This window comes from Sphaerodactylus townsendi, linkage group LG08, assembly GCF_021028975.2.
Source record: "Sphaerodactylus townsendi isolate TG3544 linkage group LG08, MPM_Stown_v2.3, whole genome shotgun sequence".
Classification (NCBI taxonomy): Eukaryota; Metazoa; Chordata; class Lepidosauria; order Squamata; family Sphaerodactylidae; genus Sphaerodactylus; species Sphaerodactylus townsendi.
In genome coordinates, this window is record NC_059432.1 from 29341685 (window position 1) to 29359790 (window position 18106).

At 42.4% G+C, this 18106-nt stretch overlaps 1 protein-coding gene across 1 annotated transcript in view; it reads right to left on the bottom strand.

Moving 5' to 3' along the window:
* UBE2D1 (ubiquitin conjugating enzyme E2 D1) overlaps positions 1 to 18106 on the bottom strand; it is a 34507-nt gene that overhangs the window by 12383 nt on the left and 4018 nt on the right. The window contains exons 2-3 of the mRNA XM_048505595.1: positions 694 to 757; positions 571 to 602 (exon numbers count right to left, since the gene is read on the bottom strand). Of these exons, the coding sequence (XP_048361552.1) occupies positions 571 to 602; positions 694 to 757 (96 nt within the window). The remainder of the gene's footprint in view (positions 1 to 570; positions 603 to 693; positions 758 to 18106) is intronic.

The following is an 18106-nucleotide window of genomic DNA, read 5'->3' on the forward strand; positions in this document are numbered from 1 at the left end:
TGGCACTCTGCGGTAGGATAAATTTTCTCGAGGCTATCAGAAAGGATCTTCAGGACATCATGAAAGGGTATCTCTCTCCAGTGGACTTAAACACGATTCTTTGATTCAGAATCTTTTTAACAAACTCCTTGGGTATTTCTTTAACTCCTCTATGTTAAATGAGTTGACGGTAGATGAACTACCCCAATGGCACAATACTTAGAGTTGCAGGTTGTGTGTGTGTGCGTGCGCACGTGTATTTTGATATATCAAAGTAAAACTGTAAAACTGTAACTGGCTGTACTATGAGGACCTTGTCACCTGCACAGGACTAAACAATGTCCTCAAAAATAAAGAGTTCAAGAGCCATTTTTCTTTGCATTCTGCCAAGAAGTCCAACGAGGGTAAGAAATATCCCTCAAGGATAGGAAGGCTAGGTTACAAAAAACAACTACTACTCTGAACCTAAATTAATGCCTGTTGTTCAAAAGGTATTCAAAACGATTCCAGTCATCAGCAAATTCAGAAGCCAATTAAAGCATATTTTATTGGAGGAAAAGAGGAACTGAGCTATATAAACTGCATACTTACAGGTCCCATAATAGTTGCCTGCCAGTGGAACACTGAAAAACACAAAGCATTAATCACTTTGTAAATGCTTAAATGTAACAAAATAGGAAAAAAATATCTTGCCATCATCTATAAAGATCTTACAATCATCTCCAACAGGTCCTGCTGAGCAGTGTGCAGGTGGGTCACGTTGCAGATCACTTAGCTCCTACAGGAAACATGAAAACATGGGCATGGTTACTTAAACAAAACTCAAGACTATTCAAGTTCAGATTCTCTTTAGGTTTGATCAAGTGCTCCCAAAAGCTACAGCCCAAAATTAATAGAACTATTAGTGAACAAAAGGGCTAGTTATTTCAACGTTTAACCCCTAATACACCAGGTGCCACAATGAGATGACAATATTCCAATCCCAAAGTGGTTTTTCATGGGCACAAGCCTGCAGCAAATTTCACAGGCCCTTTAAAAAGTTGGGGTATGATTCTGAACACAAGAAGGTAAGTCTGAAGAGATTGCCTTATATTGGACTGGGAGGGAAACAATAGTGCAGGAATGGATTGTTTCCTCATTTGTGCTTCCTGGTTTCCAATTTAGTTTTCCAGTGTAACATATTTTCCAGGACATCCTCCTTTCGGTAGTCCCCTATCCTCACCTTTCCTGCTTCTTTTTCTCCTTCCCAGACATAAACCAGCCTACCACTGACCTGCCCATCCCCCCACCTTCAACTGTATTCATTTACTTCATTTAAAGACAAATGGAGGACCAGCAAGGATTTGCTGGAGTATCTCATTTCCCCCTTGCACACTATTTCTTTTATTTCCCTTCTCTAAAAGCTCCTCTTGTCTCTCTCCTTTTCCTGCTTCCTTCTCACCCACCAGCCAATCCACCTTTATCAGCCCCATCTTCAGTTTTCCATGCTTCCCTCTCATGGGAAGCCTCTCCCCCTAAATATGGTGCTGGATGGACAGCAGTGGAACCTGTATGGTACCAGGTAGACAATGGAGAACCTGCAAGGACTTGTTGGAGTACCTCACTTTCTCTTGCATCTCCTCACCACACTATTTCGCCTTTTCCTCCTTTCGGTAGTCCCCTATCCTCACCTTTCCTGCTTCTTTTTCTCCTTCCCAGACATAAACCAGCCTACCACTGATCTGCCCATCCCCCCACCTTCAACTGTATTCATTTACTTCATTTAAAGCAGCCAGGCCTGGATGAGATGTGCAAGTCATGTGGTAGTGAGTCCCCTGATAGCTGCTGCTGGGTCTGATGTGTCCTCCCTCAAGGCCAACAAAGACCTAAAGGAACCCCCTCCCTCTTTTATTTACAGAAACCAAGGCTTGAAGGCTGGTATTACTGTTGTGCTTGCCTAGCAATGGCCTCTGAGGACATTCATTCCTTAAAGCTATAAGTGCTACTTTCATTCTGGGAGTTTTAGCCCACCATGTTTTGTTTTGTTTTTTTAGATTTCAGATTTTTCTGCAAACCTGAGGCTTTCTTGGGTTTGTGGGAAGTTCTGTCTTGTCTGCCCATGTCTTTCAATCTCAGGATTTAAGTATCCACTGATCCACTGAGAATTAGATATATTAATTTATATCACTACCACATTCAGCACTACTGGAAATGGATAATATTTAAAGCAGGAAGCTTTCTAGATCTACTTTTAAAATGTGATTCCTGCCCCAGACAAAATATACTCATTATTTTAGGTCATTTGGACATAGGTATTACAAGACTCAACCCAGCCCAAGTTAATTAATTTCAATGGGGTAGTTATGTATATGTTTCCCTTCCGTTTGAATCAACAAGAACTGAAAATGCTGAACAATGAATAAACCATGCCCAACATATTATCTGTGATATTCTCATTGCTGGTTCACTTCCAAGGATGCTCAATGGCACAAGTTCACAACGATTTTGGCCAGATTGTCTGTATGGGTGTACAATTAACAACCTAAAACAGAAAGAACCAGCTCTCTCTTAGTTTACAAAATCTTCCCTGTCTAGTTTCTGGAACATTTTCCCCCCCACCATTTAAGAACAGGCAGATTTATTAAACAAACCCCTATGTTTGACAGAGGCTTTCACTTCTAGTTCAGTTTCTAAATTTGAAAACATTTTGGAGAACCTTCCCCCCCCAATGAACACTCATTTGTCCTCCTTCTTAACCATACATAAACAAACCCAGAAATGTACTAGTCATTGTGTTGCTAAGCTCTCAGAATCGTTTCCTTGACCTTCCAAGAGGAGCCTTCAGGTCTCACCCAACTACTTGCAACTAATTTTACTCCGAGGAACTAGTTGCATGCCAGACTGGAGAGGTCATTTCAGTATACACTTGTCCAGAGAAACCAATGGCAAAATCTTTTTGAAGCGCAGTTTCCTTTTTAATCCAACCACTCAGGTTTCACTGAGCAGGGAGAACAACTTATCTGTGCAAAGCCTAGAGATTGCCAGTTCAAGAGAGGATCCACAAGTGTCAGATTTCCAAGCGTCATGAAAGTGAAAGCCAGCAAACTCTTAAACAAAGCCATGGACTGAAGGCGGAAAGGGTCCTTCTGTTATTATGATTTATAATAAAATTATTTATTATGATTTTCAGCCGCAGATGAAGCCAAACCACCTTGAAATGCCGGCTACTTTAAATATACTCCCATGTCTTTCCCTGGTTTGCTTTCTGCTGGGTTCAAACACAATAACAAATACTACACCTTGGCGTACAAAAACTCAATACTTGAGTCATAACCAAATGATTTACAATTGTGACAATTGATTTGTAATTGTGACGGTCCCAATCTTCACTTTTTCTGAATAGAACCTGCTGACATAAGAGAACAGCTTTAGGTCTTTAAGAAGAGCCTGCATTTGAAATATCATTTTATTTCACGCTATTGACATAATCTAATTGGCTTGACAGAGAATCCCAAATAAAACCAAATCTAGAGGTTTTATAGCCTCTAAGCCAGGGGTCTGCAACCTGTGGCTCTCCATGAGGGCAGGGGCTGATGGGAATTGTAGTCCATGAACATCTGGAGAGCCACAGGTTGCAGACCCCTGCTCCAAGCCTTTAAAAATCCTCTATATAAACTTCTTGTTACTTTACCCGTTGGATTTAAATATCCCTGGATGTATCATTAGAAGAAGTGAAGATTGGGACTGTCACAATTACAAATCAATTGTCACAACTGTAAACTGAGCTTTTGTACGCCAAAGTGTAGTATTTGTTATCGTGTCTTTTATACACCTACCCTGTTAAAATGATGGGTTCAAACACAGGACTGAACAACCATTTCATTATGCACAAGAGGAGAGGCACTTTACAATCTGCTGGTGCTCCATCCCTGCACAAACAACAGCATATGCTGCCTATTAATACTATATTATACAATGATATTATCCCTGGAAACACAGTGCACAGTTAAGAGCAGTGGTGGGATTCAGCAGGTTCGCACCACTTTGGCAGAACCGGTTGTTAAAATGGTGATTGTAAACAACAAGTTGTTAAATTATTTGAATCTCACCACTGGTTAAGAGCCTCCTCAAAATGCAAGAGAGATAAAATGAGTTCCATGAAACAGATTCAGAACTGAATAAACCTGGTGCCAAAAAAGCCAAACACAATTTGCGGAGAACAGGACAGAGACAAATTACGCTGTTTTTGACGCAGAGTTCATTCGTTCTTCCCCTGCCACTGCCACTTCCCAAATCCCTGTAGGACCTGGGAAGCGATGGCAGACAGGGAAAGAGGACAACTGAATTCTGCTCAGCACTCAGTTGAAGATCTCTCTGCTGCATAAACTTGCATAAAGTTGATGTGTTTTGGCTTTATTCGGTTTTATTGAACATTTCTGGGTTTTTATTATCCAGACCTGAAAATTTATTGATCATTTTTTACGTGCTCACCCCTCGGACAGATATTACTTTAAGGCAAACATCTAAAGGTCTGGAACTTAGGAGTCTGTTGTGCTCACAGTAGTTCTTCTGGTGCAAGAAGCCTCTAACCAACACAAGAACCTCTTCTATAAGCAGAGCAGCCTCTTGTGCCAAACGACCCCCATTAGTAGAAGACAGTCATAAGTTCCAGCCCATGAATTCTGTGTGAGGTAACCTGTTGAAAGAGCACAAAATAATATTGCCTCATTGGCACCAGAATTAGAGGCAGCACTATTTTGGGCCAGTCATTCAAAAAGAATACCACAAGTTTTACATGTACATATAGGAACAATATGATGCAGTTCCTTTTTGTTTCTTTTTCTTGCTGTCAAGCAGTGGTGTACGTCCCTAGGGACAAGGGTACCACTCTGTCCCTGGGCACCACTCATCTGGTCAAAAATGGTCTCCCCATGTGACCTGGAAGACGGCAAGGACTTCCTGCTGCCTCATCATCTTCGGGAGCCTTTGGCCCCGCCCATGTCATCATCGACATGGGCAGGGCCAAGGAAACCTGAGGACACCACCTCAAAGCCTTGCCTCCCCTGGCTCCCAGCTGGCAGTCCCTTCTGCCCTCCCCTCTAGGAAGAGCAGAAGCAACTGACGCTCCATCCTGGGGCATGGCCACGCCCCTGAGGAGCAGAGCCCTGTCCCCATACTTATAAAAGCAAAGGAGATGAGGATGGAGCCTCAGTTGCTTCTGCTCTCCCCAGAGGGGAGGGTAAAAGAGATTGCCGGCTGGGAGCCAGGGAGGGCTACCTCCCCTGAGCCCTGCCCCCCTGAGCGAAGCGTGGGGAGCCCAGAGAACGGCTGTCTCCGGGCACCATTTTCCCACCATACATCTCTGCTGTCAAGTCACAGCTGACCCTGTAGGATTTTTAAGGCAATAGATGCTCAGATGGTTTGCCATTGCCTGCCTCCATGTCATGCCCCTGATATTCCTTGGAGGTTTCTCATCCAAGTACTTGCCAGGTTCGAGGCTAAGAGTGTATGATTGGCCCAAAGAAGAAGAAGAGTTGGATTTATATCCCCCCTTTCTCTCTTATAGGAGACTCAAAGGGGCTTACAAACTGCCTTCCCTTCTCCCTCTCACTCTTCCTCCATCTCAGGGGAAGAAGAGAGGATGATTTCATCCTCTTACATTTCCTCACTCCAGCCCCCCAACAAGGAAGAGCCACATGGGTCTTGTGACCTCATGAATGATCTTTCTGTGTGCTTTCCATGCTTGGATGGCAGGATATAAGCTAGAACTTTTAAACAATGCTGTTGCCACAGCATTACTGAGGGAACTACCATCAAAGAAACTTCCCTCTCATGTATCTACACAGTTCTACATTTTGAGTCTAGTCAGCCTCCTCCAAGACCACCTGGAACTTTATCCACCCACTCTTGCTATAGAATTTTGCCTAAGAATGGAAAGTTAGCAACTGGGTGGGAAAGGGGAGGCCTTGAAGGATATTGTTGTCCCCACAGACTCAGTTGGAAGCCTTGGCATACTGGATCTGACTTTATACCGGTGGAAGCAAGTTAATACAACTGCAACTCATTCTAGCCCATAAAAGGGCCACATACCTTGATATACCTTGACCTGGCCACCTGCACCCATACCACAGTAACACTGAGGCCAGACTTCTATAATGCACTGTACATTAGTCTTCCCTCAAAATCAACTTGGATACTCCAGCTGGTCTAGAATGCCACTGCTTGAATATCAGCAGGAGCTAGACAAAGCATGCATATTTCGCCCATTCTGTAGACCCTCTGTTGATGGCCCATTAGTTAACAAGCTCAGTTTAAAGTATTGGCTAACACATATAAAGCTCTTCGTGGTCTTGGCCCCTCTTTTTTTTATGCTCTGCCATGGAACCCTGGAACGCTCTGCCATAACTCCATTCCTGTGCTTTGCCACAACTCTGTTCACATCACTGAGGGCTTCTGCAAGTGCCAATCTGCAAATGGATAAAATCAACAACTATCTATGCCAGTGCTTTCTTTGTGGTGGCTCCTACTTGTTGAATAGCCCAAAGAGATCAGGAAATCTCCCCCTTTCCTGGCCTTCTGCAAACTATATAAGATGGAACTATTCAAGATGGCTTTTCTGAACAGGTAATAAGGCTGCACAATGCAGAAAGGTTTCACAAACTTACTTGGATAAATGATTGGGACTTGTGATCTTTACTGCTATATACAGCATACTGTAAATTGTAATTTCTGTACTGCTTAATGTGTCATGTTAATATTTATGTTACGCTTCTGTGGTTTTCTGGTGCTTCCACATGTCAAATATACTAATGCATCAGTTATTGAATGTCCTATTTTGTTAACTGTACTGACATTCTATGTGTAATCCACCTTGAGTCCATGAGAGAAAGATACATTATAAATAATGTACATGAATAAATAGTATGTGCATTCACTGTAACTTATGAACCAGCTTACTGTTTCTTCTCCAAGAAACAGCAATCTGCCCTTTAGCATTCAAAGCTGGAAAATTCATCTCCATGAGAAATTTACCCTATAGTGCAGGGGTTGGAAGACAGGTTGAAAGGAACGTGCCCTCTTCCATTCAGTCTGTCCAAGGCAGATGAGAGAGTTTGGGCTCTTCTCTCTAGCTTCCAGGGTCCAAGGCAATATAAGAAAAGATGTATGTATCTTTGCTGTTACTTTCAAACGCTTTTTAAAGATTATACATTGTAATTTGGTTGCTGATTAACTTATCATATTTATCATCCACCTGGAGTCCCAGTGAGAAAATCTGAGTATAAATGAAGCCATTATTATCACCCCTACTATATTATTGTCTTCATTCTATTTTTTTTCAGGGTCCACTCCTCTGTTTGGGGGCAAAGAGGTAAAAACCATTTCTGTGTATGGGGTTTTCCAAGGTAAGCTGAGGCCTCCAAAGCTGTGAATGGTTCCACAATGCTGCTTAAGTAACTGACCCACTTTACTATGAGGCTACATCTGCACACCATGCAATATTACACTATCCTGGTGCTACAGCAATAATTTGAAACTGGGTTGTCTTGCACACACAGGAAAATCCACTGGCAAAACACTGCTACAGTGCAACAGTGCAACATTCAACAATGGATGCTTCTCAGTTAGTGTTACTGGTTTGCATCTTTTGCCATGAGAGAGCGGAGGCTAATCAGAAATACCAAGTTGTGAAGCTTAATAAGCTATTTGATGAGTCAAAGAATTAACTTCAGTGCATTTGTTCTCCAGAGCAAATGCAACATTTCAGAGAATCATGAAATGCTGCTATGAGCTGTCAATCCTACTTTTCACATTAACTAAACATTACATTTCACCAACTAAGCAAAATTCAGATAAAATATAATGCTTGTGAATGCACACATACTGAGACAGATGTCACTCAGTGGTGCTACCAGACTGGAAAAAAAATTAAAAGATCGGGATTCTTTCACACTTTAGAATCCAGTGGCTTGAGTCAAGCTTTCTTCTGGCTTGTTCAAATTCTCTGCAAATGTTTTTTAGACATTCTCCAAGCACAAAGGATTCAAATTTCCTCTCAGGCTCCTGATAAGGACAGCTGAAAGGAATGTTTCCAGGCACTCTGAAAGAAAATTTTGGGTATGAGCAAACACTGTGAATTCCTTCACTGCTGTTAAGAAAAAGCACAACTGAAGCATCTGTAGCTGCAATACGGACAATGGATAAAAATGGCGGCCTCAATAGAAATGTAAAGGAGGCATGCTGTCTATCAAGTCCAAGACAGCGGGTCTGCAGACGAACTGTATGAATGATTCACTGACTTGCCAAACCACAAATAGAGCCTGTAGAGGTTAAAATTAGCGCCCTAATAAAGGACACCCTCTACCAAGCACCCAGAGGTTTGTTGGGACACTTTGATTCCTCAACACAGCCGCATGCAGGACCAGCTGACACAACATGACAGCAATTTTTAATCTTATGCTGTGAAAAAAAGTTCAATGTGTCACTGTCCCAAAATCGGGGGAAGGATAGAGAGAGAAAGAACACAATATTCAATCTTTGCTCAATACTTACATGGGTCTTCAGTCCTGCTAAAAATAAGTAATTTCTGCCTTAAAAACCCTTAAGAGTCTCTGTTCTTCTAGAACAGAGACACCCCCCCCCCACCTTTGCAGATTTCCAATGTAATTTTAGCACATCTGATCACAAGATATCCATTCATGGCCCAAACTTTTCATCCATGGTGACCACACACAGATGTAGATCAAGAGACCAACAACACACACTATATGAAAGCTAAGAATTGTGAATGATTGACTGCCCATAAGCGGGAAGACATCCATACCACAGACATTTTTCATAATTGGACTTAAAAGACCTGGCAGCCCTGAGTGATTACAAACATTAACCTGCTTAGCTTCCCTTCCCAACTTTAGCGATCACTAATTACTACTATTATGATCTGTTTTTGTTGATTACATCACATCCTGTACTTCCTGCATTTCATGTCTCCCTCTCCCTCTCTATACCTTATATGTATATATGTATGTATATGTATATATATAAAAAGGTATAGTTTCCCCTTCAGTCATGTCTGATCCTGAGGTACCACTGTGAGCAGTGATTTTATAGGCAAGCTGCTTTTGTGGGGTAGTTTGCCATTGCTTTCCCTGGCTACTCTTTACCCCCTAGGTACTCATTTACCGACCAATAAATGGATGGATGGCTGAGTTGACCATGACCCAGCTGCCAGGATATCTGACCCACAGGGGGCTCGAACTCCTGACCGTGTGAGTGACAGTGCAAGAACTTAACCACTACACCACGCGGCTCTTTAATACACACAAACACACCTACCTTGCTAGAGAGGTCCCAATGTGTGCACATGACAGGGGGCTCCCATCCACAAAAACTCTGCTTTAAAGGGGGATATAAGACTCCTGTTCATTTTTATTGCAAGACTAATGTGCCTACTCCCTGTGGAACATTTCTCACCCTGTTTCCCAGACTAGCCTCTGTGCATGGAAACACTATCCCAGATGAGTGGTAAGCCTCCACACAATCTTGATCTCAATCCAAGAGCTTGCTCTCAGATACACAATTGCCTCTGCTGCTACAAAGCAAGCAGAAGCCAGTCCAGGATACAACTGTCAAAAGCACATGGTGGAGAGAGAGTGAATGCCATTACAGAGTCTTTTAAAGGGTCCCAGTTGGGGTTATTGTACAGTTGGCAAGAACTGACATAGCTCTGCCTAGCATCAAGAACTCAATGCATTAGTGCTCCAGCGCATTCACTTGCTGCCAAGGCCACTTCATCTGCAATTGGCTCACCAGATCGTTTACTGTTAGTTGAACAGAGTTTCTGCATAGTATCAGCATGCCTTTTTCTCACCTATTAGTGCACTCTTTTAAATAATGGCTCTCCTAAATGCAGCCAGATCATTAAACAGAGCAGATTAATATTCACAATAGAGGACCTCAGTTTCTGGGAATCTACCACATACACAGCAATTTCAGAGAGAACCTAAATCTGGTCTTCAAATGTATTCCCTAAATAGTCATTTAACACACATGGAAAATCTGTTACTGTAATGAAGTAACCTAACACAAAGACCGGCAAGGAAGATTAACATCTTCTGTTACTTTGGAGCTTTACTTTTCAGAAAGCCCTTCACGTTAGACATGGACGATATTAGAAAATATTAATCTCAGCAGGCATTTGAGCTCAACGTACTGCACAATGTCCTCCAGCTATTTTTAAAATGCAGAACTCCTCAAGAGTTGTACAAACAAATTAATCTTAGTGATGGAACATCTTGACCAAGGTTGTTTGAACAGGGTTTTGAGAACTCAGGAGCAGATCAGAAACAAGCATCAGGAGGCAGCTGCGAAACTGCAGAGGCCGGGTGAATTGCCAACAGCATTTGTGTGTCTCAGTAAGGCCAATTCCAAAACACAGTGGTTTCAACATGAAAACCTTCACACAGGTGTAGAAAGCCTCTTATGCAAACTATACACATTTCATCTCACGTGTTCAACTTTGGTAACCACAATCACATGAACTAAGCAACAGCTGTGCACTTGGCTTGGCAGCCAGGCTGTATCCATGTCCCACTATGTTGCTTAAAGCAGTGAACACAAATGTGCACCATGCAACACTAAGATGTCTGCAGGGAGCCACAACTGTATATCAAGGCTGTTTCTCAGGCTTCTTCCAAAAAGCCCAGAATAGCCAAGTCACAAAATATCTTGGCTCCCGCCCCCCTTCTCAATGCCTAAGGTACATTAGGCCAAAAAGAGGCAAGTTGCCCAAACGTTACCTGGTCACCACTGCAGCTGAGCAGGGATGGAAACAATCTACCCAATCTACAACGTCCCCAATCTACATCCAGCAGAATGCACCACACCAGTGCAGACAGCAGGGACATTTCTGCCCTTCAGATACACACACAAGTAATCCAGTTGTGCTTCCAATGGGGAGCAGCTCTGAGAATTACATTGAGATGAAATACAGGATCACTGTAAAGCAGCACTAAAAGAGAGATGAATAGATTTTGGGCATTTAGAAGCCATTCCAAAACATGCCCCCCCCCGACATTACAGAAATGTTATACTTATTTTATCTGAATACATTTCACTGCTTTAACATAAAATAATTGATAGCAGCATATAAAATTGTTGTACATTTACAACCTCACAAGTACAAACAGCTCTGTCTTCAACAAGCAAAATTAGAAATAAAACCAAAACTATAAAGGAGAACGTTCTGATGGCTATAGTTTATTATGGTTTATTAGCAGACATACACACACATATAGACACACACACATATAAAACATACTTTCTTTTCTTTATAACAAAATCCATGTTTACTGTGTTCAGCTTGCATTTTGCCTGACTCATCTGAGATTCAGGAAAAAAATTGTTAAGTTGAACCCAGAAAACATGGATTTTGTTATAAAGAAAAGAAGATAAAGAAAAGGTGTGTTACTGGACAGAAACAGTCCCAACCAACAACAGGCTTATTGGATACCAAATTAAACTTTGTAACACTGAACTCTCCAATAGTATCTCATTACAAAATTACAGCATACCATGTTTGCCCTGAGTGTAAGACGGACTCCCCAAAAAACAGTCATACACAAAAGTTTATTATTGTGTTTAAAAGTAAATTATGTGCAAAGAAATACTCCTTCTTTTCTTTTACAGCTCATGAGAAAAAAAAACCTAGTTTTCCTTTCAGATAAAGAGGGGATTGATTGTACAGGAAACTAGTCACATTTAAACAAATGCATACTCGAAAATATGTTGCACATACCTACAGCATACACAGGAATTATCATCCATACAGCTATAGTAACAATGCACCCGAAAACAAGGCACAGTATCCTCTCCCAGACAGTTGCACAGATTCCTCAGCAGACAAACAGATGGGAAAGCTGCTGATGTAGTAGAAATACTGTCAGTCTCTAGTGTGGGGAAAAAGTTGTTAGTCACTTTCCACTCTTCACAATGGCAGCAATTAGGGTAGCAACGTGACCAGTTCTTGATATCTTTGGAATACAAATTAGTACAGCTTGTAATGTTTGGATGTACCATGAATTGAACGTCGTTTCTTTAATACACTGCTAGGGAAAAAAATGTCCCCTGGCCTGGCCTGGCCACCCTAGACAAAACAGCAAATAAAAACTGTTCACAAAAGTCAATGTTAACTGGATAGGGAACTTCTCTTTGAAGGCTCAGGACCTTTCCAGGGTTTGCCCCACAATTCCCCAAAACATACAAAACAGCGCTATCAATCACAAGCACATCCAACTCATGGGCAAAAATCTCATTTTACATTCCATGGCGGGGGGCGGGGGGGTCTACACTACATACTTTCTGCTCATTCATTCTTTTTCCAATGTGGAATTGGAACAGAAAATCCACAAGCTGGCAAATACTGCGCCTCTGAAACTCTACTGTCTCCTAGATTTTCACTCCCTTGGGAGTAGTTTCTGCTCTCATCAGGACTCTACCTACCACTTATGATAAATGGAAGTTCTGGGGTGCTGTGAAGATGCCAGATCCTCTGAAGATGCCAGCCACAGATGCAGGCGAAAAGTCAGGAGAGAATGCTGCTAGAACACGGCCATACAGCCCGGAAACCACACAGCACCCCAGTGATTCCGGCCGTGAAAGCCTTCGACAATAAATGGAAGTTCTCTTCCATTGCTTTTTTTTTTTAAAGGAGCTGACTTGTTTGATGGTGCCATACCCACTATCCTCCCATCTTCCTGTTGCTATTAAGCAACAAACCCATTAGCTCTACATTCGGTTCCCGAGGAGCCATTTGTACAACCCTCCTCCCAACAAAGCTCCATTCTAGTCACAGTCAACACTAGTTAGAAACTTCACACTCTCTCAAATTACAATTTTCTCCTTGGCAACCACACACTGAGAAATGATATTAATTCTCAGTGGTGTTATAGCACCAATAAACATCTTTTTCAAAAAAATGAACTGCGGTACTTGTTGCTGCGCTGCCCACGGGATCCAGGGAAGATTACACACTGCGGCAATTACGAGACAGCAACGCACAGACTGTCCCCACTCCACAAAGACTGCGTAAAAGAGCAGCTCCTGGAAAAAAATTGCGAGTGTAACAGGGAAAGAACAAGCAATGACAGTGGTGATCACCATGACAACTGACTACATTAATGACGGTGATTCTGCCACATTTGACTAGGGTAGAAGGAGGGGCGGGAAACACAGGAGGGAGTCTATCCATCACTACATTAAGGCCTTGACAAATTTTCGTTGAGTCTGGGACCCAGTTCAGAAATTTAGGAGGCGGGCGCATTTTCTAGCATTCAGGGTTTTGTGTTTCAATGACTAAATGTTCTGACTGTTACTACCCCCAAAACCTAATTCTAACCTCGTCACAATTCCTCTTGTTATAAAAGCGATGACAAAAGCAATGAATATAGAGGTGACTCTGCTTGTCATCACCACAACAAAAGGCAAACCTTTAGTCTAATGTCACCCCAAATTCTCATAATTATATTATTGCTTGACAAAATCCATTATTGGAGCCAATAAAGAAAACAACTGGTTTAGAAAGGAATTAATCCACCGCCATCGAATGGTGTAAATTCATATACAGAAGAGTGACCAAAAACTCATCCACATTTGTTTATTTTCTGTCATACAAAGAAACATTGGGATGCAAAATGATACATAAGCTTTGGGTTGGATCCATCCAGCTTTCTGGCTCAATCTTGGCAAATTCCCAGCCTCATTCCACATATCTTTTTCCATGCAACTGCCATGATCCCAAATGGAAGCCTTTCGGACGACCAAAGGAGATTCTTTCTCCCATTTTTCACCAGGAGAAAAACTGACTGGATCTAGCCCATTGTACTTCTGTTAAGAATTGCTGAGACATACTTTATTAAAACAACTGCTGAAAGTGCTAGGTACCACCTTGACACTTCTAAGCATCATGGAGACCTGGGATTGCTCCTTCAGGGTGGCAGACAGCTTGCTTCACTGTGGCTGATTATACATGGAACGTTTACCTCAGAGCTCTTCACTGTACAGTGGACTTGTTGTGGAGTCTCCTCACATTTTTCTGTTCACATGTAAGGAGGCAGCCCACAGCCTGCAGCGCAGTTTGTCTGCTGAATTCTGCTGGGCCTCTGCTTCTCCCAGTTCTCTTAACTCCGCCCATCAACAGCCTTAAAGGCACAGGTTTCAACACACTCAGTAGTCCCAAGACTAGAGCTAATATTCTCTCCTCCTCCCTTCTCCTCCCCACATACTCTCTCCCTTTCTCTTGCTGCTGCTGCAAGAGAAGAGAGAGGCTTGTTTTAAAATAGAGGCTTGTTGGAAATAAAGTTTTTAAAAGCCCTCCTGATATGTAGAGTGGGGCAGGTGGGGTGGAACCAAAAATAGCCCCTGGTTGTATAGTTCTTTGCAAAAGTCAACTCTCTATTATTCTAAATATATTGATACGAGCACTTAGGGAAGCAGGAAGGAGCTGGCAACATGGAGGTGTGAAGGTAAGAGGCAAGGGGAAAGGCATGGACAACAGTGCAAGGGTGTGGGAAGGCTGGCCAAAGATGATCGGGGCAAAGCTCACTGGCAAATCTGCCCATTCTGGCAGCGAAGCAAATTAAAAGTCACACTAGAAGTGGTCTCGCTTGCCACGGAGATAATAGAAAGTGAAAGCATGGCTCCAAACAATAGGTCCGTACAAGAAATCTTGCTGCAACAGCCTTCATCACGCACCAAATACTTTGTGCATAATTGGTCTGACTCTCCAAGAATGCTAACAACAGTGAATATGCTCTTAGGACCTCACTGTGCTCTAGCACTACCCACTTGTAGCAAGTCCACCACTGACCTTAAGCTAGGAATCAACAATACCTTTGCTATGATAAGCTCACTAGGTCCTCCACATTAAGGATCCATTGTTAAATGTCCATTTAAAAATGTGTACATTATTTGATCTTATTCATTGTTGCAGACAGCAACATTGCATTTAAAATGGTAAGGTTTTCTAAGCACTAGCTGGCAGAAGAGGGGTGCTTGGTGTGCAATAATTATTATATTACTTCCAGCTCCCAAAGATGACAATTGCATGCCTCAGCACTAATGAAAGCAGTATGTCAATTTGACCATAACAGTTAAAACATGATTAAATCTGCAATGAGCAGGGATCCAAGTGTGCAGCCTAAGTTTCCGTAACCCTGAATCATAGCCAACAGGCTGTCAATAAATCTCCAAATGGCTTTACTTTCTTTCAATAACCTCTCCCTATATTACCCATCTTTTATAGCCAGATTTTACTGCACACTTCATTAGCGTTTTTATCACTTACTAGACTGGCTTGCAGTCACTTCTCACTAGCTGTTTAGGCAGCCTTTGGAGATGGACAACAGTGCTCATTTTGACCCATTTCTCACTTACCCCAGTCCACTACACCGGCATTCCTTTCCACACCGGTGAGAAAATATGAGAAGCCCCAAGGAACAGGAAGAGTCTGCAATGCCTGCCCTCCTCCTACCTGCATCTCTCTTCCTAAACCTGGGACAATGTTGGCATGCAGAGCAACCACATTATCCCTGTGACATGACAGGTGAGGCAGCACCTCATCACCCAGGTAATAGAAAATCCAAAGACACTGCCGTGTCTTTTGAACCCAATCATCTGCCATCCAGCATTCATTTCAGTATCTCCTTGCTTTTATTTCGACAGTTTTGAGATTGTCAGGCCCAGCAATGGACAAAGGGAAGTGCTCTTCTACTTTGTTTGATTGCAGTAAGTGCAGACCATTTTCCAACGCTTCATATATGCATGCATAATCTGTTTACAGTTGTCAGGGCTATTGTGCTGAAAATCAGTCATGTCAGATGGACTAAATGTGAAGCATGGACGAATCCCAGAGCTTGTACAGGGTCCAGGCTTGGACACAATGGATTTACCTCCTTTTTGCTATTTGAATCAGAAAACTGTCCAGAAAACAGACACCACTGGTTGAATCCCGCTGCATGATTTTCCTTGTCCTTGTTACAATCTTGTAAAAGGTCAAGTCAGTCCCCTGTGCCAGCACCGGGCCATTACTGACCCATGGGATGATGCCGCATCACAACATTCACTAGGCAGACTATTTATGAGGTGGTTTGCCATTGCCTTCCCCAGTCATCTATACTTTATCCCCAGCAGGCTGGGAACTCATTTTACTGACCTCAAAAGGATGGAAGGCTGAGTCAACCTTGAACCAGCTATCAAAAACTGACTTCCAGAGGGAGCAAACTCAGGCTGTGAACAGAGCTTTGACTGCACTACCAGTTTATCACTCTGTGCCACAAAGCTCTCTTGACTTTGGGATTAAATTAGTCCACTGGTATTGAGCCTGGCAGTATTGATTGAGACTAACAGGCCTGCTTGTTCTTTCGAAACCATTATACCTTCTTACCGTCTGTTCACTGATTGGATGACGAACAGAATTTTGAATTAGAGTTCAAATGTATTTGCAACCCCACAATCCGCCAAATCCAGGGCGCAATTTAGGACAAACTACACACACAGAAGGGGCTTCTTTGAAGCTTTCCCTTCAAGCACCTGCTCTACTCAAAGCTAAAAAACTTAAAAAAAAAACCTTTTAAAAAAGTTGTCTCTGACATGCAGGATAAACTTCAAATGCCACCCAGTTTCTGTATTCTCTTAACTGTAACCTCAGTCAACAATTAAGGATGTATACCCAGGGATCATCGGTTCTTATGTTTTGTACTAGGAACCACCAATCTGTTAGCCAAATTCTGCAACCAATGAATAATTTTTAAAATGTCATGTCAAGTAAAATTACCTTCTAAAAACTTAAGCCAGTCAAGTATAAGAAGCCAACAATAGAGCAAGTTTAAAGCATTATTAGACAGTTCCAGCTTGTTCTCAGATTTCCAAATACTGCACTGTTTTTGGATGCCCCATCCTGTCGATTATGTTGACTTACTCTATGCAAGTCAACTTGAGTCTCGTGAGAAAAGTGGGCTATAATGTAAATAAATAAAACCCCATAAGAGTTGTTTATATGCCCTATTAAAACACCTTGAAAATAAGACTGCTCACAGTCAGCTATGATCTTGCCCACTCACATGAGCTTCTCCTTCCCAATGCCAACCTAGGGACCCAACTCCACCTGTTTAAAACCTGCAATACAAACATGACGACCATTTAAAAGGCTGAAAATACACTGGGGCCAACAATGCCCTGAATATCATTTTTAAACATAAGAATTCAGCACAGGGATGCGGAGGCTAGGTATAACGTTCCCCTTTTTGCCCAATTAAGAACATATAAGATGAGTCCTGGTGGATCAGACCATTAGTCCGGTGTAGATCAGTAACATGTTTCAAAAAGCAGCCAAACTAGCTACCCTGGAGGGCTTATGGTGGTTTTGCCCTGGGATGTTCTGAGTTTCCAGGTTATCCCAAGTCACTACTTTGGGAACTGCCCACTTCCTTCTTCTCCTCTGATTAACCCTTTCTTTGTCTCCCCCCTCCCCCCGGCATCTACTCAACTGGTAGAGTGCAACCAGTCAAAGGAATGGAGCTCCAGCCCATTATTCCACTGAAGCCTCTTGCTCAACCTGGTTTCTTGCTGGGATGACCACTTTGCCAAGTCAAACTCTGGCAGGAATGAGCAGGTGCCCCTCAGGGTCAAAGCAGTCAACTTGCCCCCCCCCCCCCCAATTTATATTTGGTAACATGATTATGAGTATGACATGGTATTGGTCAGTACAGAAATCAGCCTTCTAGCATTCAAGTTCTAAAGATACTATGAAATAATCACAGGCACATTCAAGAATGCTCAAGAATATTTATAGCCCTTCTTCAGGTTGGCAGACAGTGCTTCCAAGGCTGCATTTCCAACAGGGCTGGGCAAAAGACGGAAAATAAAATGGCAAACCACAGTTCATAGCACCCCGACTAAACCTGCCCCTAACTGGTGAAATCAAAGGGTACAGGTAAAATTCTTAGAGATACAAGCCCTCAGAGAAGCTCCATTACTTTGAGTTTGAAATTTGGGCCTCTTCCCACTGTGTGGTTATATGTGATCAAAAGGGAGTCCAATGGAGTTCTTCATGCCACTTGGCATGAATCTGGAGACTAGAGTTAGGCAAGACAGT